We start from the raw sequence: 24,629 nt of genomic DNA, 5'->3' as shown, positions 1-24,629 counted from the left end.
TCCTAGGAGGACCCTATTGTTGTAATTTTAGCTCACCTTAATATGTCTAATTTTCTCTTGTATACGAAGCTTCGTTTGAGAAAACTTCTCCAAATGACCTTTTTCAACAATCTTTTTTCAATGCAAAAGCACCGTTTTTACAGCTTTTTAGTTTGAGTCAATAATCACGTTTCAAACATGAATTTTTGACTGAAAATGAGTTGTTTGGAAAAACTTTTGCATTTTAAACAGAATTTTTTTGCCAAAATCACTTCCATAATTATTCCCAAATGACCCCGAGAAAACAGAGCAACAAACTTTTTCTTTCCATAAAACTATTTCCTCATTCATAGTAACTACTTACGTGTGACATTTATGATAATGCCCTTGTGTTTGGCTGTACCTTATCAGTTGAAACGGTTTAATTTAATCTTGGTTTTTTGTCCTAATTTCCGAATATAATCTCTTACCAATATATATTTATGAGAGGCGTTACATTTATCGCTCCTATTCAAGCATTGATAGACCCAAGGTTCCACCCACTCAAAACATATGTAGTAGTTTAATCTGAATGAGAGATGTAAAGCTAGAAGACAGATTCAGGTGTTCAGGTTTCCAGTCTGATGGTACAAGGAGTGATGATAAATAAGACCAAACATTGTTGTCTGTTGAAAATTAAAGCATTGATAGGATTGCTGTTTTGAAAATTCAATTGTGATTTTGAGTTCTTGGCTTACATTGTGGATACCGGTTTATCGAGTCCAGAACTACAATAGAAATGTTTATTTTCCTTTAATTTCATTCCTTACCACATTACAAAGATCAAATTAACCATCCACAGCATTCAAATTCTCAATTGAAAGCAAATGGGTATAATTCTTATATTATGGTGCTGTTTGATGTACATAATACAAATTCTCAATCAACATACATATTGCACTATTCAGTTCATAATCATGCATCGCATCTGTGATGATAACTTCAAATCATCGTTGTCGAGCATACAGCTCTGCTTCAACACGATGACGAGCAAAGAACAAAATTCAGATTCTAACCAATGCTGCCTGTGGGATCTATGGTCTTTATTTACAGAAACCAGTTTCAGCATTCTTACAGAAAAGGAGTACTTGTAGGGCTTGCAAAGAAATGTCTGCGGCATACCAACGTTGATTTTCTACAGCTACTCCCAATTAGGGTTTCCAGAAGGGCAGGAGGACCGGTACCTGCCGTTTGAAGCATCTTCTTCACTACGAGGTGTCCATCCAATATCATCAATTCCAGCAGCTTTCTACAACTCTACAGAAAGTTAAAGAGATGTGCTTTAAAATTTACTTTCATGTCAAACAAGCATATTAACAAGGCAAATATTACTGGTTCTATGCATAACAAAATATCGTGATCTCGATACATGTTTGATAGATAAAAGCAAGGCAATTACATATAAATATATAAATTTGGCTATTATCTCTTATCGTGTTCTTTGTGTGTGCATTGGGGATGGGGGGTAAGTATGCCTCCAAGGTGCTCACTTCGCCACCATGACGAAGTAAAATCAGAAGTCAAAAAACAAGAGAGTTCCAAAATCCATATTGGAAGTTCCATGATTGCAAGTTGGCAGAAAAATTCGGGTCTAACTGTTCAAAATATTTTTGTCCGAAAACCTAATTCGTTTACTATATGATGAGCATCAATTATCCATTTTCCCATCTTAGCGCTCGGGGTGAAGCAAGGCATTCAACATAATGGCCACAAGCTTCCGCCTTTAACCTTTTTTTTATAGGAATTAAAGGCCTCATTAAAAACCCCCTTCTTGATTAATAGATCTTGAGAGGAAGCTCCTTAATCAACGGAAGGAGAAAAAGAGTGCCTTAAAAATTTTATTAATATTGAAAATTACATAAGATTTAACCATTACACCAAACTGCATACATAAAACTTAAAAACTCCTCCAACCACATAAACCTGCGCACAGTAACAGAAAAACCACAGTTGTATCCTTACAATCAACTTATCTAACCTGAAGAGAAGGAAAATATAACAGCATACCTGGGGATTTAGTACATCCATCCGGCGGATGATATCATCCTGGTTCAGTGATTGAAGAGAACAAAAAGAAGTCAGAAAAGCATATGACAGAAAAACACATTTTTTGTAACACCCCACCATGAGAAAGCCAACTCCATATGCACACACCACCAAAGCAATGGGCAAACTGCCCAGAAAAAGGGTTGTCCAAAATATGGGAAAATTAGAAAGGAGAAAACACAAACAAATTGAATCTTTTAATCTTAATCTTCGGTTTGACTTCAATTCAACAAAGGTAAAAACCATTTGTTTCAGTTGATTCCAAGTTTGTTATTTAATTTCTGAAATAGTCCAAAGTCATCATAACTACACTCAAAAGAATTGTTATGCATTCAACTTGAACCAATTGACAAGTGGAGAGTCAACTTGAATCCAAGACCACAGAAAACCCAAGACTCGAGAGGTATGACATAACCCCACTTAAAGACTTCCTCATGTAACACAACAGGTGTTAGCATGTCGAAAACCTCATACAGGGTAATAATAGAACAGAAGAACCTACGGTAAACCACTTAAAGACTTCCTCGTGTGTATAACAACAGGTGCCAGCATGTTGAAAACCTCATACAGGGTAATAATAGAACTGAAGAACTTACGGAATGTTAAGTATCCAACCTAAAACCAATTGACTATTGGCGAAGAGGCTCAACTCGGACCACAAGAAAGCTAAAGTTAAAGATATGTGGGAGAACACCACTTGTAAAAATAATTGCAAAGTTGAAAGCCCTTTAGAAAATCCAAAAACTGGGAAATAACCAAGTGAACCAAACTGTTAAAACTTGATAAAAACAAGTTTTCCTTCAGAAACTGAATGTTAAATTTTATTAAAAAAAATAACTAACTGAATTCATGTCAAGCTCCCAAGTTCTTCTGCATTACAACAGGTTGCTGACATTGTTAAAAAGGCTTTTTTTATTAAGTTAAAGAAAAACAGTTCTAAAAGTTCATATCACTTCAAAGTACGAAATTCTTGTTCATCATTTGCTTTAAAAAATTCATGACATTAAATTAATATGAACAGAAAAGCCAGTACCTCCAATATCCCAGGATTTTGCATCACAGTACCAAGAACACGGCGTACAAATCCATTGTAGACGGACTTGTTGATGGTCCCATCTGCATTCACCCAAGGCAATATAGGCACCAACCGCTCACCTGAAAATGGCTTATAAATCATACCCCCACCATTCCCTTTTGATAAACCAACTTTACCATACATGCAGCTTTCATTTGCATTGCTAGTAGGAATGTCATTGGAAGGTAAAGGATGCTCTTCTGGAAGATTAAGAATAGTAACTTTGTGCGCATCACTGCTCCCCAATAACATTGCAGAATCAAGACTCAGATTTTCTTGCTGAAGGACCAAGTTGCCACCATCCTTTTCTTGGCATGTTAGTGACAAAGATGGTTTAAGATCTTGATGGAAACGAGAAATTGTGGCAAGAAAATACTTGGAGTAGTATAAAGCATCAACGACACGAACAGAGTAATAAGCATTGACCTGTATGAAAGCGATCACAACATCAATGCACAAGAATTTGGTAATGAAAAGTTAAGAAATTGTCTAGTGCTTTGAAGAAAGTATAAACTACCAAGCAGTGCTTTTGTCTCCTCCTCCCTAAAAATAATCACTATTGCAAAAAAGCAATACAATTGACTGGTCGTACGTTTGAATCCTACTTGAGGAAATGTGGTTCATTCCAAATTCAGAATGACATTAATGAAATGGTTAGCTAGGACCATTAAGATCAGATGACCCATTCCCTCTGTCTTAGTTTCTATTGCATTCTACCCAAATTAAAGAATTCAGAATGTCAGAATGAGAGGGTTTGCTAGGACCATCAAGATCAGGTAATTCATTCCCTGTGTCTTCATTCTATTGCAATTTATCTCGCTGTATCACATATATTTGACGATCACCATGAATACCTTAGTGTAGGTATCCAGGACAAATCTTTGTTCCATAGGCCAAGGGCTATTTAAAACCAGCCAATTAACAATTCTCAAGATGTACTGGTGCTAGCAAATGTCTCAAAGATGAAGTCATTGATGCCCCATTGCCGATTTGTTTTAACATTTTCCTACTAATAATTTAATAGGTAATACATGTTTGAGAAAAATATTACATACTAATACACAATTTATATTCCAATGGTGTACAACCTTGATAGCTCGTCCAAATGCTTGGAGCGTATCAATGATAATTTCAGGTGTCTTTTCTCCTGCAAGAGGAACATCTCATCATGAACTGAAAGTTACATAAATATATCCTCTTTCGTAAGTATAAAGATGAGACACAAGTACAAAAATGACAAAAGAAATACCTGGAATTTTACAAGACTAAAAACATCTTCTATGCTTAAACCTTGGTCCCCAGCCTTCTGAATTTCAGAGCAAACAGCCTTGATGATCTCAGGACCAAAGTGACCACCTAGTCCTTCATCAGAAGGATTTGACAACAGATGCTTGGTGTAACTAGCCATATCTTCCCAAGGTGACTCACTAGACTTTGATGCTACAGTGACATTACTATTGACCTCAAGCATTTCCTTTATATGGTCCAAATTAGTTGAACTTTCATCATTCGAAAGTTCAGGGTTGAATGTCTCTTCATCCTTGAACAATTCTAAAGCAGTGGCTGTTGGAAATGTTGTGCGATACACGGATACCATGATGCCAGGAAATCCCTTTTCTCGTCGAGAAACAAACTCACCTTCTGCAATGGATTTTAATTTCTTAGCCTTATCTGCATCACATAATTCGTTATCCTCAGCTCTACGTTTAAAGCTTCTCAAGTCTTCAGCTTCTCCAACACCTTCATCTGGTAAGCATGGGGAAAGAGAAAGTTCACCAGAAAAAACCAGAGAAAACAAATGGAGAATATCACCACACTGCAAATCTGCAGTCAGATTAATTCCCCCTTCCATAAGATCTTCTTCTCTTTCACTAATCCAAGCAGAAAAATCAGCTGCTCTCTTGCCTGTATTGCAAGGAAATGGAGACTTGGAAATACTGTGCAAGAACTGTTGAGAAAGTACAAAAGGTTGACCGCAAGTACCACCAATCTGCCAAAAGTTGAAGCAAATAAAGAATCAGAAAAATACAGGTAAATGAGTGAAATTTGAATGGATAGCATCACATTAGAGAGAAGATAAGAAATAATGCAGTTCAAGGAGCTCGCACAGTGACCAAGGGTATGTAAGACGAAGTTGAATTACGATACTAGAGTTCCCACCAAATAAAGACCAGAAAACAGCAGACTAATATGACACCGTTTAACTTGATTAATAAGATAAAAAATACGACCACCCATCCCTTTACTGCTCAAGTTAAAGAGAGAATTGGCACCAAAAGCTAACTATTTAGACGCCAAAGATGGTTTTGTGAACATCATCAGATTTTGTCAAAATGAAAAATAGCTCTAGAGAAATTCATGGATGGTCTGAAGTTGACAAAACCAATCACCAAGGCTCCAAGGATATCTTCTCAAATACCATAAGATTGACTGAAATGAAAAGGAACTCCAGAAAAAGTGGTGAGTATAGATCTTTATTTAATCCTAATGCATCTTATTTCATAAGATCAAGAAGTACGCTCCTTACTAAGTACAAAACAATAAGACCTCTATGTAAATTGCACAGATTGCTATAACAAAAAAAACATTGTAAGTACAATTGATATTTACCATAATTTTTCTATCTCTAAGATAGCTAAAAGCTGCAAACAGATCATGCTCTGAATAACGATGCAAAGTTTCTGAGAGCAAATTTGGAAATTGTGGTGCTGTAGATATGCTTAAAAAAACAAGCTTAAATAGTTCAACAGCATTAGAAACAGCCAACGATTCGTGTACTTGTCTGCCAACGCCATTTCCTACATTCCAAAGCCTAACTAGCTTTTGACGAAAGCAATGGTGTTCTGAACTTCGGATAGAGCCTTTGCGTCGACCAGCACCAGGCATTCCTATATACTCATCTTGGGCGGTTGCCAGAACCATTTCAGATCCTTGTTGGTCCTGCTAGGAAACAAGAAAGAACACAACAATTTCAGAGTACTTATAAACAAGATAATTATAATATACCAAATATCAGGAAAGAATGCCCACTGACGAAAAACAATAAAATCTTTCCAACTCCAATTTGATGAATTTATGAAACCTTTGGAGAACTAATGGAACAAAACATATATGTGGGCCCTAAAGATAAGGAATTACATAAACCTCCGAATTCATGTTTATACTTGACCACTCAGCAGATATCGATCCGACCCTTGCAGAGGCATCCAGTTTGGCAATCTGTTTAAAACGAAGAACATCCTCCAAAGCACTTTTTATTTTTCTGTCGTCAAAATCATCCCATCTTTCCACCTCAAAGTCTGCATCTTCCCCATGTTCGATTCCATAGGAGAATTGAATTGCTGGAAATCGAAGAAGTCTGCAATCACTACTGTCAGACGACGTATTTTGGCTTTTCTCAAGATGCTTCATAAATCGTTCACTAAGCATATTGCATAGCTTCATTAATGCTTTCCTAAATTTTTCACTTCTATTTAGGGATGCCATTCTTCTTGCACAAGCATGAGGAGGTGCTGGTAGGCCAGCAAGTGAAGTCCAATCTACACGGTGAATTTTTGCCCCCATGGCAGCACGGTACCTTGCATACTGGGTTACCAATTCCCTGCATTGAACAAATTAATGTGAAACATGAGGAACCACAATATACTGTAAACATCTTCCACTTCGGACAGTCACTAAACTATATATATCATGAACTAAACCAGATAGACTACCACCAAATGTATAAAATAAAAAAATAAAAACTCCTAATCATGTGGTCCCAAAAAACATCTTAGAACGTAGTAATAAAATTCCTGCTAGGCAAGAATCAATAGTTGTAGATAAGTTACTCAGGATCAAAATAAAATAATATAATAGATCTATCTTTTTTAAAAAAAAAAAATTGTGCTCCTAAGTCCAGTCTCTATTCAGTTTTTTTTTAATAGCAATTGGGCCCCGTTAAAAACCCCCTTCTTAGTTATTGTGTTGAAAAACACAATAACCAAAGGAAGGGGAAAAGGGTGCCCTTAGTTTATTACCAAACATAGGAATTACAACCAAACCGAAACACACAACAAAAACCTTCATACAACAACCCTGAAACCCCAAACTCACACCCTCAACACTCACTACCCTATTTCAGTTTGTTTCTCATTTGCACCCACCCTAAAGAATATATTACTACATTCTACCTGTCCGCTTTATCGGTCCATGATATTCTTTTTTTACGTGTTGACTTCATTTTCGGAAAGAAACTCTGGCTAATTAAGGAATCACACTCCTCGTCTTCTTCAAGTGACCCTAGCTTGTCCATGGCTTCAACATTATCAGCTTCCTGATTCGCTTGAGAGACAGCAGATCCAACTGGAGCTAAAGAATAGTCGTCTTTTAATCCATCAATGCCATCAGGTAATGCAGCAACCTCCTTTACATCTAATTGTATGGATCTTGCATCAGCTTTTATACTTCCTTTTGATTTCGCGGTTGAGCCTCTCTTTCTTTTCCGATTAGATGACCGTTTATATCTTTGTCGTTGATACTGCTCTTTATTGCTATTTGGAAAACCCCGAAATCTATTTAGGCGCTTTTGCTGCTTATCATAATATACACGAAGCACCTGTAAATAAAAAATAAATTGGTTTAAAGCAAACAAATGCTAAAAGCTGATTTGACACTAATGGTATCGTAGGATGACAGGGAGTTGTTGGTTGTATCAAATAACGCTAAGCAAAATATAATTTACCTGCTGTAAGGTCAGGCTAAGATCCTTTGCAATTTTTTCACAGTCTCTATATGAAAGTTTTTCATTTAAGTCATCCTTCACAATTCGCTTTAGGAGCTCAGCACGCTGAACAGCAGTCATAACTCGATCTGAGACCCATGATCGATTAAGGAAAACCTGAAATAACCAATATCTAAGTTTGCTTTCACATTTCACATAGCAGGCTATTACAATGGATATAGATGCAAGTAACACCGTATACTACTTATAAAAAACAAAAAAGTTGTCAAACCTTGTCGAACGCTTATAGCCTACACGAGAATTAACTACAATTATAAATAGGAAATTCTTCTTAATCATCATAATACACACACTAAATACCTGATGTGACAGCTGAACGTAGCATCATGCTGACATTGTAAATTTTTAAAATGAGATGAAATCTAATAAATTCAACAAGGACATCTCCCATTTTTACAATCTTTTCTTACAATTAAAATTCAAAATAATGACTTTTATGTTTTATTTGTTCAAATATTAACATAAACCATGAATTTTTAGTCTACAAATTTCTGTCTAGCGCATACCTCATGAACAGCAGATCCAGGGAATGCATGTAAAGCAGCTCTTGGGTCAGCAGCCGCATAGCAATATTCCAAAGTTTTCCAATAGTCATCAACAGCTTCTCTATTAGACAAGATGAAATCATGCCTGATTCTTGGACGAAGATCAAGAGATTTAGAAGTAGATGTGGCAACCCATGACAGTGGTTCCTCTATGTAAGGTTTAAGCTCCATAGCATGGGTCAAATTGGCATGTGGTACCTTTAATCTGTTATCTGAACATTCATCAGGTACCAGCCGAATCAACTACATCATCAAATAATGTCAGTCGAAGAAACAGTAATCTACGATACAGAAGCATAGAGAGAAACTAATCCAGAAAGAATAATTTAAATTACTACCATTATATTCATCCATTAAAAATTTAAATTCTGCTAATGCCTACAAAACTTTGCTATCATTATATTCCTAATAACCTACGTTCATACAAACAGATACATGGAAGAAGACAAGAAAAAAGGGAAGTCTTCAAGCAGATATTTCAACCATCAATATAACATTAAACCAATTACAACAATAACTACAAATAAGGCATTCTTCCAGAGCAGCTACCACTTATTTTAAGTTCAAGGCTTGAGCCCAAATGCTAAAATTTACATTCTAGGATCAATAACTTAAAGCAGCCACAATTGCCCTACAATAAAAGCCACTAATATGTTGATCACATAATTGGGTAGAATACAACCCAGATTATTCATAGAAAAACAACTAAATGAATTCAAAAAAGAAAGCATGGTGAATACATTAATGACACAAAATTGCCAGAGAATGATATATTCCCACATGATTAACCATTTAACCTAATGGAAATTTGGCTAAGTAATTGTACCTTCAAGCGCCGTAGGATGTCAATGAGCAAAGAAAGTCTTACAGTTGCCTGAGTATCCATTAGAAGCTTATACTCTTCAATGTGAAGATCAGAAAGACAAAAGCCTTTGTTACACTTGTCAATCATATCGTCAAACTTCAGAGCAGTTCCAACAACTTGTAAGAAAAGTTCAAGTGGGATAGCTTTTATGGCTGCTTCCAGTGAAAATAAAATGCATGAACCATGAAGATTTTTCTGATCATGCAGGTGTTTGTCAAGTGATAAATCATCATCCCAACCATGAAAACTACTCAAGAATCCCCATAAAAACCGATGTAGCAGTTTTGAGCGAACCATTTTTGCCAGCACAAAACCATTGGCACGAATGGCTTCTGATTTAGCAGCTTTGGCATCTGAATCAACATGGCCCTGAGTTCTCTGGACACCATCTAATACAGGAATTGAATCATTGCTTTTCAGCTTCGATGTTCCATGGCCACGGACTTGCATTTCAAATGATCTCAATCTGTCATGAATTTCACTTATCAGTTCTTGATTTAAAGCTTCAACAGATGGGTGCAGAACCACCTGAGTAATACGGCTTCGTCCACAATTCGTCACAACAGGCACATTAATGTGCACGCATTTGCAGTGCCCTTGTTGCTGAAGCTTCTTTAACAATCGATCAACTGTCTTCCTATCCAATTTTGTGCTCTTGTCCTTCTCAAGTTCCACAAGCCTTCTATACAATTCGGCTCTCAAAAGAAACTTCTCATCCTGCACAAGGAAACTAAAATTATATTTGTATCTCTGGAAAATATTATGAATGGGAAACAAGGTTGTAATCTCAAACTATGTTACCCAGGCTGGGGGTGAGTATCAAACACGGGCATATCTCTGACATAGGTACACTCAATTTTTTTTAGTTTTTCATGTTTCTGGAGGATCATACCCGCATAATCAATTCCTAATATATGTCAGACTGAGGGGTTGATATGGGTACCAAGGAACATGAATAGCTTATGTAACACAGATCCCAATATAAGCCTCCAGTCTAGTGTTGTCAAGGCGTATGCCGAGGCATGCCTGCACCTTCTGCCTCAACATCATTCAACAAAAGTGCCTCAAGACCCTTTCAGGAAAGCCCATTTGATGCACGCTTTTTCTCAAGGCAATAGACATAAAAAAGCTGCCTGATTGAATTTCTTTTAAGTTTTTTTTTTCACTTTTTCATTTGATAGACCTTTACTAGTAATAGGCTACAATATCAAGTTCTATACTTCGTAATATTTGAGTATTCAACAAACATCGACCATAGGGAAATCATGCGTATTGACCAATAAAAAATTGCATGTTTTGTAGATAAATTAGACTCCACTTTCGAGTTTATATATATATATATATTAGAAAAAACTCACACATACATACTGTGCTTTACTTCACTTAGGCTAGCGTTCTTTTTGCGGCTTGCGCCTGAGGCAATATAAGGGTTAAGCGCCTATAGTGCGCCTTGCACCCTTGAAAACATTGCTTCATCCAAGTGGTGGCATAAAAAAATACCTGTAAACGTCCAAGTATTCTTTGCTCCCTTCGAGCACCATCAGCAGTCAGAACTTGACTTGAATATGTCTGATAAGACCCGGAGTCAGATGACTTCAACAAATCAAGACCTATTGGTTTTGGTGGAGAAGCACATATTTGGCTCTCTGTCATAACTAAATCAAGTTCTGCATCCTGGGCAGTATTACTTTGCTCACTTGGAAGCCTTTGCACGTTGTCTGAATATAAAACAATATTGTTAGTTTCTCCAAGGGAGCTGCAGGAAATTTCAGTATCATTTTCCATATCATTCACTTTCACAGGAGTATCGACTGCAGATGTTGAAGGATTATATTCTATAAGATTCTGGTTCGATTCATCAGGCACTTCTGAATGGCCACAATCAAGACTAGAAATCTGCTTGTCATCATTCGTATCATTTGATTTAGTCAAAAATGCATTTGATGATTTACAATAAGAATTCCCAGATGTCCAAACTCGATAAGCAGTAGTTTTTTTAAGGCTTTCAGCTTGCAGGTGCATCCCAAACCGAGAGAACATGTTAAAGAATCGAGAATAGCTCTTTTTCTTATCAATTCCAAGCCTCTCACAAACCTGCTCATACCATATATCAATTTAAAAAGGTTACAGTTTGGATACAAATGGCATGTTTTAAAGGGAGCTTCATGCAAAAACAGTAATTTAAACTACACAAAATAATATGGTTAAAAATAAAAGAAGCCAAGTCAAAAGCTGAAATAAATATAAATTAGATAATTACAGCAATGTAGCAGCTACAGCATCTTTCAGGCATAATCAGAATGCATTTAGGCATTGACTGTGCATGAGTCAACAAATAATCTTTTACTTCTTTTGGGACAAATGAGTGGTAGAGAGTAGTGGCCCCAAGCATAAACATTTTTTTTTATAGAAAGGAGAGGCCTCATTAAAAAAACCCCTTCATAACCATCAAGCTACAAAGTAACTCAACGGACATTGGAAGGAGGAAAAGAGTGCCTCACATTTTATTGCTAAAAAAGGAATTACACCACATACATCACCAGGAAATTACAACCATAGTCAACCATAATCCTAATCGCAACCCTCTAAACAACTATAAAATACCCAAACAAAGGTACAAACAAATTATCCTATACACTCCTTGGCCAAACTGTCAGCCTCCCAATTGACACCTCTTTACAAACCTAATAATAACACTACGATCCAACACACAATTTACAATTTCCTTAACTAATTGGGAAAACAAAACAGGGCACGCCCCCGGATTCTTAATCCAATTTACTGTAATTGACGAACCTGTCTCTATAATTAACCGATCCTTTCCCTCCCATTCTGACCCCAAAAAGAAAGCTAAACCAGTTTGAATGGTCTTCAACTCGGCTAAAATAAGCGGGACTGGACCAGCAGGAATGGAGAAAGAACCCAGCATCTTGCTCTTCTCATCCCTAAGGATTCCACCAGTCCCACTACTTTTCCAGTCTCTGCTCTCTGCTCCATCCACGTTAACTTTAAAATAACCAGGGGACGGGGGACTCCACAAGTCCGATGAGGAGATTGACTTCTTAGACCATGTACAAGAATCAGCCAACGCCGGATCAGCGACTAGACAGTCTAGGAGAACTGGAAAATTCAGAAATTTCGCTGAAAACCAAGCTGTCACTCTAAATCTCGATATAAAGAACAAATGGGTACGATCAAGTCTTCCTTTCTCGAAAACCAAATGATTCTGACACTTCCATATAGACCACAATACAGCTCCCGGAATAAAATTCCAAATTAAAGACTTTGGAGCTAAGCTGCCCCATGAAGATAAGAGGACAGTAGGATTATCTGGAATAACAGAAAAAACATTCCGACACCAAAAGAAACTCACCCATAAGCCCCATGCAATTCTACAAGAAAAAAACAAGTGAGAAACCGTCTCTGTATGTAAACCACATAACGGGCATAAAATATCCACAGTCCCATTTACACCGCGCTTTATAATTTCAGACTTGACCGCCGCCATTTTTTGATGCAATACCTTCCAAATAAACGCCTCCACTCTAGGTGGCACAAAACCAATCCAAACTAGCTTGGACCAAATCGGTTCCACCTCAGATCCTCCTGACATTAGTTTAAAGCAAGACTTAACCAAGTAAGCACCTTCACCATTTCCTGTCCATACACAGCTGTCCTCCACGTCATTCCGAGGACACATAGTACTTAACAATGACAAAAGCTCAACCCACTGCTCGATCTCTCAGTCAAATAAATTCCGTCTCAACTGAATATCCCAGCACCAATCCCCTGCATTATAACAACCAAACTCGGAAATTTTTCCTCTTTTATTAACATAAAGAGTAAACAGCCTCGGAAATTTCTGCCTAAGGGGAACATTGCATAACCACTTGTCGTACCAAAACAGAATGTCATTCCCCTTTCCGACTTGCACCTGAAAATGATTTTGAAAACAGAGGCCAAATGCATCATTCCACCAGCAATTGTTAATCACTCCCCTCCAAATCCAAGATGATTGAGAGGACACAACATTATCCATCAACCAGGCTCTGTTATCCAATTTATACTTGCAGCAAACCAAGTTCTTCCACCAAGACTCCTTATCAACAGCAAATTTCCATGCCCACTTCCTTAGGAGAGCCCTGTTCATTAGTTTCAAATCAATAAGACCCAATCCTCCCTTATCTTTAGGTTTGCACACCGTTGACCAATTAATCCAATGGATACGATTTTTTTGAGATGATCCCCCCATAAAAAAATTGCCATAATAGAATTTAATTTCCTCAGAACCTTAGACGGAATTCTGAACATCGACATATAATAAATTGGCAAAGCGCTTAAAACAACTTCACCAACACAACCCTCCCAATAAGAGACAATGAATTAGCTTTCCAGCCCACCAATTTCTGGTAAAATCTCTTAATTATTGGGTCCCACAAAGATGCCAAAATCTTTTTCGAACCAAGGGGGAGCCCTAGATACTCCGTTGGAAGAACGCCAACCGAACAGCCAATCAAAGCCGCCCACTCTTTAATATTATTATTGTCAACATTAATATCGAATATTCTGCTCTTATGAAGATTTAGTTGAAGCCCCAAACACAATTCAAAAATAGTCAAACTTCTCTTCACGTTTTTCAGCTGACCTTCCGAAGCAGTACAAAATATTAATAGGTCGTTGGCAAACTGTAAGCGAGACAGCGGGAAAGACTATTTGGGCTGCCAATCTGAAACCCATTGAACAGACCCTTCTTAGCCGCCTTAGATAGCAGCAAGCTTAGCATCTCACCCACTAGATTAAACAACAGTGATAATGAACAACCTTGATGTAACCCCCTAGAAATCCTGAATTTATCAGTAGGAGAACCGTTAACCAAGATGGAAATGGAAGCTGAAGATAGGCATTTTAGAATCCTTGATCGCCACCTCTGCCCAAACCCCATATATTCTATGATCTTCATCAAAATCGACCAATCTACTGAATCATACTCTTCTAAAATCTACTTTAAAAGCAACACCTTGAGCTACTTTTCCTCCAATAATCCCCTCATTTGCTATAAACGATCAGTCAAGAATCTACCTCCCTGGAACAAACGCAAATTGAGAAGGTCCAATAAGAGAGTCAATGCAATTCCTCCTCAATCTTCTTGATAAAACCTTTGACAGAATTTTATAAAGGCCTCTAACCAAACTATAGGTCGTAGTCCAAGCTTTCCGAATTTGATTTCTTAGGTATCAGAGATATAATTGAGTGATTCACCTCTTTCTCCCCCTCTTCCCTAAATAAAAATGAGAAAAACCTCAAGATTTCGTCCTTAAGACGGCCAAAATCTTTAAAGAAACCTATATTTAATATGTCCAGTCCAAGCGCCTTATTGCTATATGAAGATGCGATTGCCTTCCAAAATTTCCTCCTCCGAAAAGTTCCTTTCCAATAAAGAACATTGCTCCTCTGATAGCTTAGCAAAGTTAAGTAACATTTCTTTCACTCCCACTGTTGGCTTCCTGTTAGACCTCTTTGAAAAAATGAAAAACACTAGACTTAATTTGGTCTGTATCAGAAACCAGCTCTCCATTTACTTTAAGTACTTCGGTGCTTTTACTCTCCTCCTATTAGATGCACATTGATGAAAATATCTGGAATTTCAATCCCCATCATGGAACCACTTCGCGCGGGACTCTGGAACCAAATTAATTCCTCTTTTTTACACAGAGCCCACAATTCCATCTCAGCTTCCACAATAGCATCCCACGAAACAGAATACTCCCTGCTGTAAAGATGCCTCCATTTCGAAAATGGACTTCTCTAGCTCTACAATGCTACCGACAAAAGATGATTATTGTTAGTCCAACTAATTACGCTCTTCGATTGTTCAATATTCACAATACCCTTCCTCCTCTCATCTTTTTTCATCTCTGCCAAAGCTAATTCCATCATCTCCTGAAAACCGTCTGCTTCCATCACATAATTGAAAAGTTTGAAAGGTTTCGGACCCCAATTAACCGCACTTTTCCAACATAATTGCATTATGATCTGATATCGATTTAGGGAGAAGAACCTGAACAATGTCTGGATAAATATTCAGGAATCTAGAGTCCCCAAGAATCTATCTAGTTTTACAAAAGAGGGGAATACCTATTGTTGCTCCACGTATAACTCCCACAGATAATGGAAGATCTGTTAACTTGGACTGAAATACAAACTCTTTTAGCAATCTCATTGTGTAGTTCTGTGATTTCCCTTTCTCCTCCTCAGACAGATACAAATTAAAATCCCCACCCACACATAACGAGCAATCCATTTGTTCTAAGAAACTTATAAGTTCTTCAAAAAAGGCTTTCCTTTTCGCCTCCACTGCAAGACCATACACGTTCACAAATAGCAAACCCCTTGTCCATCCTTAATTTTGCCCTTCACTGCCACGAATCTTCTAAAAATACACTGTTCCTGCATTTCAAACCAATTTTCATCCCAAAGAGTAATTAACCTCCTGCAGCCCCTTCTGAAGGAGATGAAACATACCCCTTAATTTTCTCCCTTACCTTTCTTAACAGAGCCTAATTCACAAGCTCTAATTTTGTTTCCTCAAAACAACATGCCTAGTTCTTCCTTAAGGTCAAACTCCTCCCTGCACTTAACTTTTCTTTCCTCCCCAGGCCCTTATGTTTCACGATATACATGAAAAACTTGACATGATAACTGGAATCAACACCTTCAGCGAAGATGGAAAATTAGTTTCCACCTTCCACCTCCTTGCCTTTACTCAAATCTACGAACTTCCTTGCAAACACTTTTTTTCCTCCCGAAAAAGTATACCCATCATTTTGCTACCTCCCAAGTGGAGTTTAATTCCTCATCCTCTTCTTGTAATTGTAGCATTATCTCCCGCCTCAGATTGACTTCTATCCGATTTCCTCCCTAGCCTACAGTAAACTATGTCAAAAAACCTCTTCTTGACCCTTTTATACTTCTTACCAAGACAATCAAAATGGGGTGGAGTCCTCATCTGGTTGCCATCCCTAGTTTGATTTATTTTCATCTTTGACCCAATTTCCTTCCCAGCCAAACCACTACTTGATTTTAACGCTCATTTTCCACTACTTTTGGGTAAACTATCTCTCTCCTCAACACCATCAATCCATCTCCCTCGACACCCAAGTGTGTTTGGGTCACTTTAGGGCTATAAACGAGACGAGACAAATCGCGAGCTACTCGAGATCAAATCGGTCAAGGCTCGATAAATACTCTGATCGAATGCACTCGACTTGAGCTTGAGTTCTTAAGTGTCAAAACGAGCTACTTGATACTCGACTTGAAAAACTCATGAGCAGCTCGAAAATATATATTAAGATTTTTTTATAAAAAAATAAATTATTAATAATATTAAAATTTATGTGTTGATTTTTTTTAAAAAACAATAAATTTTCATGTATTTAAGGTTCAGATTCGAGTTTGAGGCTTCAATCGAGTTAAGTTTAAGATTTTTTATTTCGAGCTGCTCACGAGCTTCAATCAGATTTCGAGTTGAGTCGAGCTTGAAAATTTTAAGCTCGCAAGTTTTCGAGTCGAGTCGAGCTCCATTTCAGAGTTTTCGAGTCAAGTGGAGCTCAGCAATACTCCAGCTCGACTCGACTCGTTTACACCCTAGGCTCTCTTTCAACCTCCTTCCCATACGCATATTAGGCTATGTTAATTGATGGCCCTACAAGATGAATTCTAATGAAAGGCAAGTGAGCTCTTTATTTCCCTCTGATTGGGCCTACTCAGGAAACGAGCTCACATCTTCCCTCAATCCAAGACCCGCATATTCCCCTATTAAAACTCTCCTAGGCTCGAGGCAATTTGTTTCCCCATCATTAATGCACTCATTCTCTTTTCCCGACCGCAATGATTGTCGACTCAGCCCTGCCCTAAAGTGCCACCTGTCTTTCCATCTTCTAGCCACGAAATCACCCTGTTTAATGATTCCTCATTTGACTGTTCATCTCCCTCAGCTAACACCGCTAAGCAACCACCATTTTGATCCTCCTCAGACGAGTCCACTAGAAGGTATCTCGGCATTGTAAATACCGAACCCAACTTAATCCTTACCTTAAAGGATCTCTCATATGAACCTACTGTAATCCATCTCGGAACGTCAAATGGACTTGCAATTCTCACTAATCTCGCAGCCGACAAATCCTCTCTATTATTGGTCGACTCTTGAATACACACCAATGATCCCTACTAGGGTGTATTCGGTTTTTTTAACGGTTCGGGTTTTTCGGTTCGGTCGGTTTGGTTTGGTTTTTCAATAAAAAAATCACTTGAAACTATAATTTTTTTTACAAAAATTGCTATTCGGTTCAATATGGAACAATGGGTTCCATATGGAAAACCCGAACCGAACCGAATCAAAAAAATGAAGCCTTTAAACCGAACCGAAACCGAACCGAACCGTTTACTCGGTTCGTCGGTTTTTCGGTTTTCTCGGTTTCGCTCAGCCTAATCCCTACCTTCCAACCAGCCTCTAAGAAGCCTCATCCCAACATATAAGGGAACTCCATGAAGTTCAATCGAGCAGTACGCCATTGGAACTCATCTTCATTCAGAAGTGGAGCCAACCAATCAAACCAGAAAAACATTAGTTGTTCCACGACTCCGATAGCTCCTCCACCGATTTGAAGGTGATAATACACGAGTTCCATGCACAACCCCACCTTAGCTTCGATTCCATCACTAGACAAAGCCTTTTGCACCAATTCCAGACTAATGGATGCTTTAATGATCCCTGTTAAAGAACATTTCATCCAGTTGGTCTCTCCGAAGGGATACACATCTCCATAAGTTCCTCTTCCTTGTTGCAGCTTGCAGATTATCTTCTCTGTTCTCCAAAGTTTCAAGTTCCGCCCTCAATCTCTTCTCCGATACCACTGCCTCTTTGTATGATCTATCATCCTTTATACTCTTCGGAGACTCATCTCCCTCTATTCTTCCTCATTCCACCGTCAGAAGACTGTTTAGCTTCTGCAGAGACTTTACCTGCAACAACTGCTTCCTTTCAAACTTTCTGATACTTCTCAACACGGACTGAGACTTTCCCCCCATCAATCCACGATCCATTGATAAGTATATCACCTTATTCGTGAAAACTCGTCACAAGTAATCATTCTTATTGTCTATGCTGATGATATATAACATGAGATGAATAGAAGAAATCATCAGCTAAAGGTCGACTGCTGCTGACTTTTAAATCAAAGACCTTGGTGCTCTCAAATACTTCCTAAGGATGGAGGTTGCTCAATCTAAAGCATGAATTGTGATCTCTCAAAGAAGTATATCATGGACTTGTTAATTGAGACCGGAATGCTTGCAAACAAACAAAAACTCCTACGAATCCTCATCTAAATTAAAGAATGAAGGACTGCCAATTGACAAAAACAATACCAAAGATTATTGGTAAGCTAATTTATCTTTCAAGTACAAAACCAATATTGTATTTCATTGAGTATTGTCAACTATATTATGAATGATTCCAAGACATCTAGAGGTTGTAAACCGAATTCTAAGATACGTAAAGATGACACTAGGCCATGGTTACTCTTTAAAAAGTGAAACCCATGAGGTAGAAGTATACACTGATGCAAGGGTTTGAGAGTTAAACCGAAAGAACTACAAGTGGTTTTTGCTCCATTGTTCGGGATAATCTTGTTACTGAAGAATCAAAGCAGTCTATGGTTTCAAGAAGCTGTGCAGAGATTGAATTTTGAGCTTTTACCTCAGGAATTTGAAGGAATATGGATTTAGAGACTACTAAAAGAATTAAAGGTTGATTTTAAGGTTTATTTCAAGGTGAAAAATGACAATCAATCAGCCATAAGCATTGTCAAAAATCTTGTTCATCATGACAAAATAAAGTATGGGGAGATTGACAGTCACCTTATTTCAGAGAAGTAATAAGATGAGCTACATTCCTACTCAAATGCAACTTGCAGACATTCTTTTTTTTTTATAAGAATTCCAGGCCTCATTAAAACCCCTTCTTGATTAATGGATCTTTAGGAAAGCTTCTTAATCCAGAATGAGGAAAAAGTGCCTTAGGATTTTATTACAAGCAAAGTACATAAATACAACCATAAGACAAACTAACAGAACTTAAAATACAGAATATAAACAAACCACCATACGACCAGACCCCTTAAACAACAAAACTAGCTCAGCCCCAACAATCTCAATAGGCCACCATAACCCTACTGAAAACCTCTAAAGCAACAAAAATAAAGCTCCTCGGTATGTGTCTAACAATAATCTCCCTCTCCGAGATTAGGGAAACAATTTTCTGAATCATCGAACTAAAAAATGAGGCGATGTAGACAGCAGCAAAATCCAATCCACTACTGATTTACAATCACTCTCTATATTAACCTTCCCTTCATCGCCCACTCCGACAAAGAAAAAAGTCAATGGCTTTCAGCTCAACGAGTGGAGGAGGACCTGGACCAACAGCATTCGAGAAAGACCCTAGAATTTTACTTTCCGAATCTCTTAAAATTCCCCCCAACAGCCCGTCCCCACTGACTGCCCCCAACGTTAACTTGCAGACATTCTTACTAAAGCCCTTCCAAGTACCAACATAGATTGAAGTTCAAGTTGAGTTTGTATAACATATACACCCAACCCAACTTGAGAGGGAGTGTAGAAGTTGTTGACAATTAAGAATTTTATTTACTTGCAAGTTTAATTTATTTTAGGATATAAAGTTTAATTTATTTATAATTTATCTATATTATACTATTAGGATCAAATTTCTTAAAAGATCAAAGTTAGGAAGAAAGGAAACCTAGTAAAACTCTAACTTGTAATCCATAGCCTATAAATACATGCTTTTTTTCAATGAGAATTTCGATTACAAAATTTCTTTTCCTTCTTTTCTATTCTCTCAATCTCACATATATCACCATCCCTAATGGAAGAGTCTTAGATGGTAACCATAAATTCAAGTGAATCTTCAACTAATGGAAAAAGAACACTTGTAAGAATTGGTAATTCCTTACGGAACAAACAGCTTGCTTGTGCATTTTTTACTTCATTAACACCATGCAGTACATACTCAAACTGCATTCCAATTTTGTTAATGCATGATTAGTAAGTATCTAAAGGCCTTAATTAGATTTTAAGACCTAGTCTGCAATTTAAGAAATTATTGAGGAAATATAAATCGAAACACATCATAGCCATTAAGATCAACAAATTATAACACAGCAAAGTCAAGAAAATATATACGCACCATCATGATGGCAACCCTCAGATCCTTCAGCATCAACCATATCATAAATTTGATTATCAATGGGAAGCTCTACAATCTGATCAACATTCAGAACTGACCTTCCAAACTTCAACTGTTGTCCTTTGTCAAGATGATCATCACATCCAAGAAGATTTGGCTCTAAATTCTTTTCAGGAAACCTCTTCACCAACCTTAGGCAAATCTCAGCCTAAGAACATAGGAACATATCAGAACACAGATACTCACTTAGTGTATATTTGGCCATTTCCATATATCTAGAATGTTTGCATGATCTTATGTCATATGATTGATTGCAAGCTTCTATATTGACATTACAAGCCTCAAAGAACGACCAAAGAGTTGCACTAACTTCATAAAGGATCATATATTGTGTGTCAAAGGAAGAAATCGATCTTCATTAAAGATGCACAATCTTGAAAACTTAGTTTTCTTAAATCTTATATATCAAAAAAATATATATATTAACTATTCAATAGTTACACAATTATAGAAGGTTAAAATAAATTACACATGTTAAAGACATAAACTGGAATAAAAGGTTTAAAAAAATAAATGTGGAATCTTGCAAAAGCATGAATTAAGAACTATATATTTACATCACCTTTTCATTCACAACAGCATGCAATTCTTCAACAAGACCAGCATCTTTTAACCTGCGGTAGATCTAAGAACATATATACATGCAATATATGGTATGAGGCAGACAACAATTCAAAAGATTGTTCAAAAAAATTGTGGACTAGGTAAAAATTAAAATGAACCACCCCACCCCACCCAAAAAAAAAAAGTGAATATAGCAGTCTTACATTTCTCCAGGCTTTATGACCAGAGGATCTTGTATAACCTAAGTCTCGTTTAATATCTGAGACAACAAGAACCTTCAATAGAAGGAAATCAGCATAATGGCATAACATCAAATCCATGAATCTAACAACATTCTGAATATAATTGACCTTTCCATTGCGCTTCTAGTTTATCACAAACAGCTTTCATTGCAGGTAGATAATCATTCACAAGAACATTATCTTTCGCATTTTCTAAAGCAAAACCATCGTCGTCTGGAACATTTTCATCATCATACCCAAAATTTTCAACTGTTTGTTTTTCTTTATTAATCTCAAACCTCTGTTGAGAGCCCAACGCTTTGCGTATCTATGTAAGTATATTAAATTCGTGACCACTGTGAACTGTCTTTGAATTCCCCTTCACTGCAATGTTCTTTCTTCCTAACTACTGCTGGGTGCTTCAGAATCAACCTCTGCATTCAAGGTTCTTTAATATGTAAAAGAAGTTCTTCCCTTCAATACCAAATTCCTTTGCAAGTTGACTTTGTGTCACCCATTTGTCTGCCAACCAAATTACACGTACCGATATTCTTTAACTGCAATATCTAAACCCTAATGCAAAAATACTTTCTGGAGTCTATGGCAATTATATTGTCTATCTAATTCCAGCAGGTATTCATTAGCTTTCCCTTTCCATCAATTTTCTACCCATTAATCCAAAATCAATTAGGACTACTGAGCCTCACATAAAAATAAAAGGACAAATTCACTTCAAGTTGTATACTTTAACAATCAGATAACGTAGCTATAGTTAAAAGGGTGTAAATAGTTGCAATACACTGAATTTTGAATTCCATGGTGATTAATCGGATTAATTATTAGTTTGACCAAGACAATCAAATACAAGGTCTCTTAAACCCACCATTTTCAAAATTATAGTACCTTGAGAACTTGCATTTGAGAGGAAGTATTTAGATTTGAATTTAGCATATATCGTGTAATGAGACAAATATAAACAATACCTTCAAAATTACCTCCATGATGATGCCAATTGAATGGTGAATGAAAAAAAATTAGAATTTGAAATTCATATGTTCTACTATACCTTTGCAATATGAGGGCATGTCAAATGCAAAGTAATTTATGCATGGCATGTGCATTTATTCTAAAAATCTGCATAACTGATCGAATGCAAACCTAATCTTTTAAAGTCATCTCTAGAAACATAGAAACACAAGTTACTTGAAAGATTCCAAAGGGGAAATTAGAAAGACAAACCTAGCAATAGCAATCTCTCGAGAGTGCGACGTTGTTGAGAGGAGATTGAACATTTCATCGTAAAGTCCAACAAAATTATTCTAAGCGTTTCATGAGCAAGATTATATTGAGCTTCTCCGCAACTTCAGAACATTGAATAGAGGCATCGGTAGGGTTAAGAAACCTCGGCGTTTGGAGCCTTGAACGTAGAACGGGGATGGAGAGGAGATTTTTCCAAAGGAGGGTTTTAGAGAAAGTGGATACGATTTTGGAGCAGAGCGAGGAAAAATAAATACCTACTTGCCGTGGAAGCAGTTTCTTCAAGAGCTGAGGAGATAATCGAGTCCATTTTGCTCTTTGTAAATCTTGAAAGAGAAAACAGTTCGGAACCACCATGAAAGACGAAATTTCAGTTGGCTTGCAGCGGTGTTGGCCGCAGACAGCGAGCAAGAGGAGGGACAGATACAGGGAAGTCAGCTAGAGATAGAAGGAGATCCTGAGCTGATCGGATCGGATAAAAAATTGAAGGGTTGACCGCCCATTTCAACCGGTAGTTAGCTTTGTCCATAATTTTAAGGTAAACTACCAGTTTGGTCATTCATCTATTTTGTTTTTCTATTTTAATCATTTAAATTTTTTATAAATTTATGTTAACATGATGTTTCGTTCTTTTTATCAACTATCATTAGTTTGATCGTTGACTTAACGGAAATGACATTAGCATGATATAATAACAGTTTTAGCCCTCAAAACATACATATTTCATCAAATTTATCTTAATTAAAAATAATTCCATAAATCCTCGATGTATAAAATTCTATCAATTGGTTTTTTTTACCCTCCGATTCCAAGGATCTGCTCTAATTAAATTCGGAGCGACCCACGTTACACATTTTGCTTTGATGAATAAGTCTTCAACGAGGATTTTTTGCATACACTCGTTAGTTCATCTTAAGAACTTTGATCACCTTTTATCATCTTCGAATTATTATTATATACCTCCTTATTTTTGAATTTTCCGTAAGCGCTCTAACATACAAGATAACCTTCTTTGTCGAACTCGTCCATGAAATCATCTCTATTATTTAAAATTTAAAAATTCAAAAATATATTTAATTTAATCTTATAATTTTAAAATTGTAAAAAAATATTTATTTATTTAAAATATCCGAAAAGAACTTCTAGGTGCCTTAAGCAGCTCTTTTCTTTGATATTGATAAATATTAATTTAATAATATTGTTTAATTTTAAAACATCAGAATAGGACATCCAGTTGTATTAAGACTGTCCTTTTTCTTCGATATTAAAATAAATATTTAAAGTTAATATATTATATATATTTATGATATATATCAAAATATTTAACAATATAATAAAAGAATAATTCTATTAAACAATATATTTAAAAACAATAAAAAAATGAAGACATAAAATTAATAACTAAATTATAAAATAAAACTAATTACTAATTACTAATTAATTGAAATTATAGGGTTTAATTATTTTATTTTTTATTTAATAATTTAGTGACCAAAAGGAAGTATTTAAAATTTAAATTTATAATAGAATAAATTAAAATATGAACTAGGGATAAAAAAATAATTATTAAAATTAAGGGATTGAATCTGTCATTTATCCTAAATATATTATTTAATAAAAAGGACTAAAATGAATAAAATTAAAATTCAAAGACTAAATTAAAAATTATAATTCAGTTAGTGACCAAAATGTAAAATTTACAAATACAAGGGACTGCGGACAGGGTTTAATTATTTCAAAATTACGCGTATAGTCCTTCCCAAAACGACGTCGTTTGGGAAGGACTATAAAAGTCCAAATGGCTGGCCCGAAGGGCCAGCCATTCATTTCATTCTTCCTTCTCTCTCTCTTCTCTGAGAGAGAGAAATTTTCTCTCGCTTCTCTCTAACACAGAGAGAAGCCCAGCCGGCCGTCGTTAACCGGCGTTCA

General features: G+C 36.6%; 3 protein-coding genes across 7 annotated transcripts; all 3 read right to left on the bottom strand.

The window, feature by feature from the left end:
- Positions 1 to 1,582: 1,582 nt before the first annotated feature.
- LOC120195804 lies at positions 1,583 to 3,532 on the bottom strand. The gene is made up of 3 exons (XM_039197736.1): positions 3,098 to 3,532; positions 1,997 to 2,064; positions 1,583 to 1,746 (listed from the first exon to the last, which is right to left on the bottom strand). Exons 1-3 carry the CDS (start codon positions 3,389 to 3,391, stop codon positions 1,671 to 1,673), a joined length of 438 nt encoding a protein of 145 aa, XP_039053667.1. The 5' UTR covers positions 3,392 to 3,532; the 3' UTR covers positions 1,583 to 1,670.
- On the bottom strand, positions 3,422 to 21,489 carry LOC120195803. 5 transcript variants are annotated; one of them, XM_039197730.1, is made up of 13 exons: positions 21,426 to 21,489; positions 21,221 to 21,283; positions 20,599 to 20,806; positions 10,833 to 11,426; positions 9,294 to 10,049; positions 8,429 to 8,710; positions 7,863 to 8,018; positions 7,312 to 7,736; positions 6,278 to 6,740; positions 5,750 to 6,082; positions 4,389 to 5,129; positions 4,228 to 4,286; positions 3,422 to 3,565 (listed from the first exon to the last, which is right to left on the bottom strand). In XM_039197730.1, exons 3-13 carry the CDS (start codon positions 20,641 to 20,643, stop codon positions 3,457 to 3,459), a joined length of 3,963 nt encoding a protein of 1,320 aa, XP_039053661.1. In that variant the 5' UTR covers positions 20,644 to 20,806; positions 21,221 to 21,283; positions 21,426 to 21,489; the 3' UTR covers positions 3,422 to 3,456. The 5 variants fall into 5 exon arrangements, with proteins under 5 accessions (XP_039053661.1, XP_039053662.1, XP_039053663.1 ...); XM_039197731.1 differs by having other exon boundaries at positions 5,750 to 6,079; XM_039197732.1 differs by having other exon boundaries at positions 6,284 to 6,740.
- On the bottom strand, positions 21,212 to 23,010 carry LOC120195898. Its single transcript, XM_039197836.1, has 6 exons — positions 22,962 to 23,010; positions 21,876 to 21,965; positions 21,808 to 21,827; positions 21,552 to 21,771; positions 21,426 to 21,481; positions 21,212 to 21,283 (listed from the first exon to the last, which is right to left on the bottom strand). Exons 1-6 carry the CDS (start codon positions 23,008 to 23,010, stop codon positions 21,212 to 21,214), a joined length of 507 nt encoding a protein of 168 aa, XP_039053767.1.
- Positions 23,011 to 24,629: the final 1,619 nt, after the last annotated feature.

This window comes from Hibiscus syriacus, unplaced genomic scaffold (assembly GCF_006381635.1).
Source record: "Hibiscus syriacus cultivar Baekdansim isolate YM2019G1 unplaced genomic scaffold, ASM638163v2 tig00117021_pilon, whole genome shotgun sequence".
In the NCBI taxonomy this organism is placed as follows: Eukaryota; Viridiplantae; Streptophyta; class Magnoliopsida; order Malvales; family Malvaceae; genus Hibiscus; species Hibiscus syriacus.
The sequence above is the reverse complement of the archived record's forward strand: the minus strand, read 5'-3'. Positions and strand labels throughout refer to the sequence as shown.

Bases quoted from the DNA above. Each gene is read 5' to 3' on its own strand.
- LOC120195803 (XM_039197730.1), bottom strand. From the start codon at position 20,643: ATGATATGGTTGATGCTGAAGGATCTGAGGGTTGCCATCATGATG. The intron at 7,737-7,862 runs GTAAATTATATT...TTTTATTTACAG, and splicing joins TTAGCCTGACCTTACAGCAG to GTGCTTCGTGTATATTATGA. The intron at 5,130-5,749 runs GTAAATATCAAT...AACTTTTGGCAG, and splicing joins TTAGAGATAGAAAAATTATG to ATTGGTGGTACTTGCGGTCA.
- LOC120195898 (XM_039197836.1), bottom strand. From the start codon at position 23,010: ATGGACTCGATTATCTCCTCAGCTCTTGAAGAAACTGCTTCCACGGCA. The intron at 21,828-21,875 runs GTTGATTCTGAA...AGAACATTGCAG, and splicing joins AAAGAACCTTGAATGCAGAG to TGAAGGGGAATTCAAAGACA. The intron at 21,482-21,551 runs GTTAGATTCATG...TTGTTGTCTCAG, and splicing joins TCAATTATATTCAGAATGTT to ATATTAAACGAGACTTAGGT.
- LOC120195804 (XM_039197736.1), bottom strand. From the start codon at position 3,391: ATGTTATTGGGGAGCAGTGATGCGCACAAAGTTACTATTCTTAATCTT. The intron at 2,065-3,097 runs GTACTGGCTTTT...TCACTGAACCAG, and splicing joins AAAATCCTGGGATATTGGAG to GATGATATCATCCGCCGGAT. The intron at 1,747-1,996 runs GTTAGATAAGTT...TATAAAAAAAAG, and splicing joins TATATTTTCCTTCTCTTCAG to GTTAAAGGCGGAAGCTTGTG.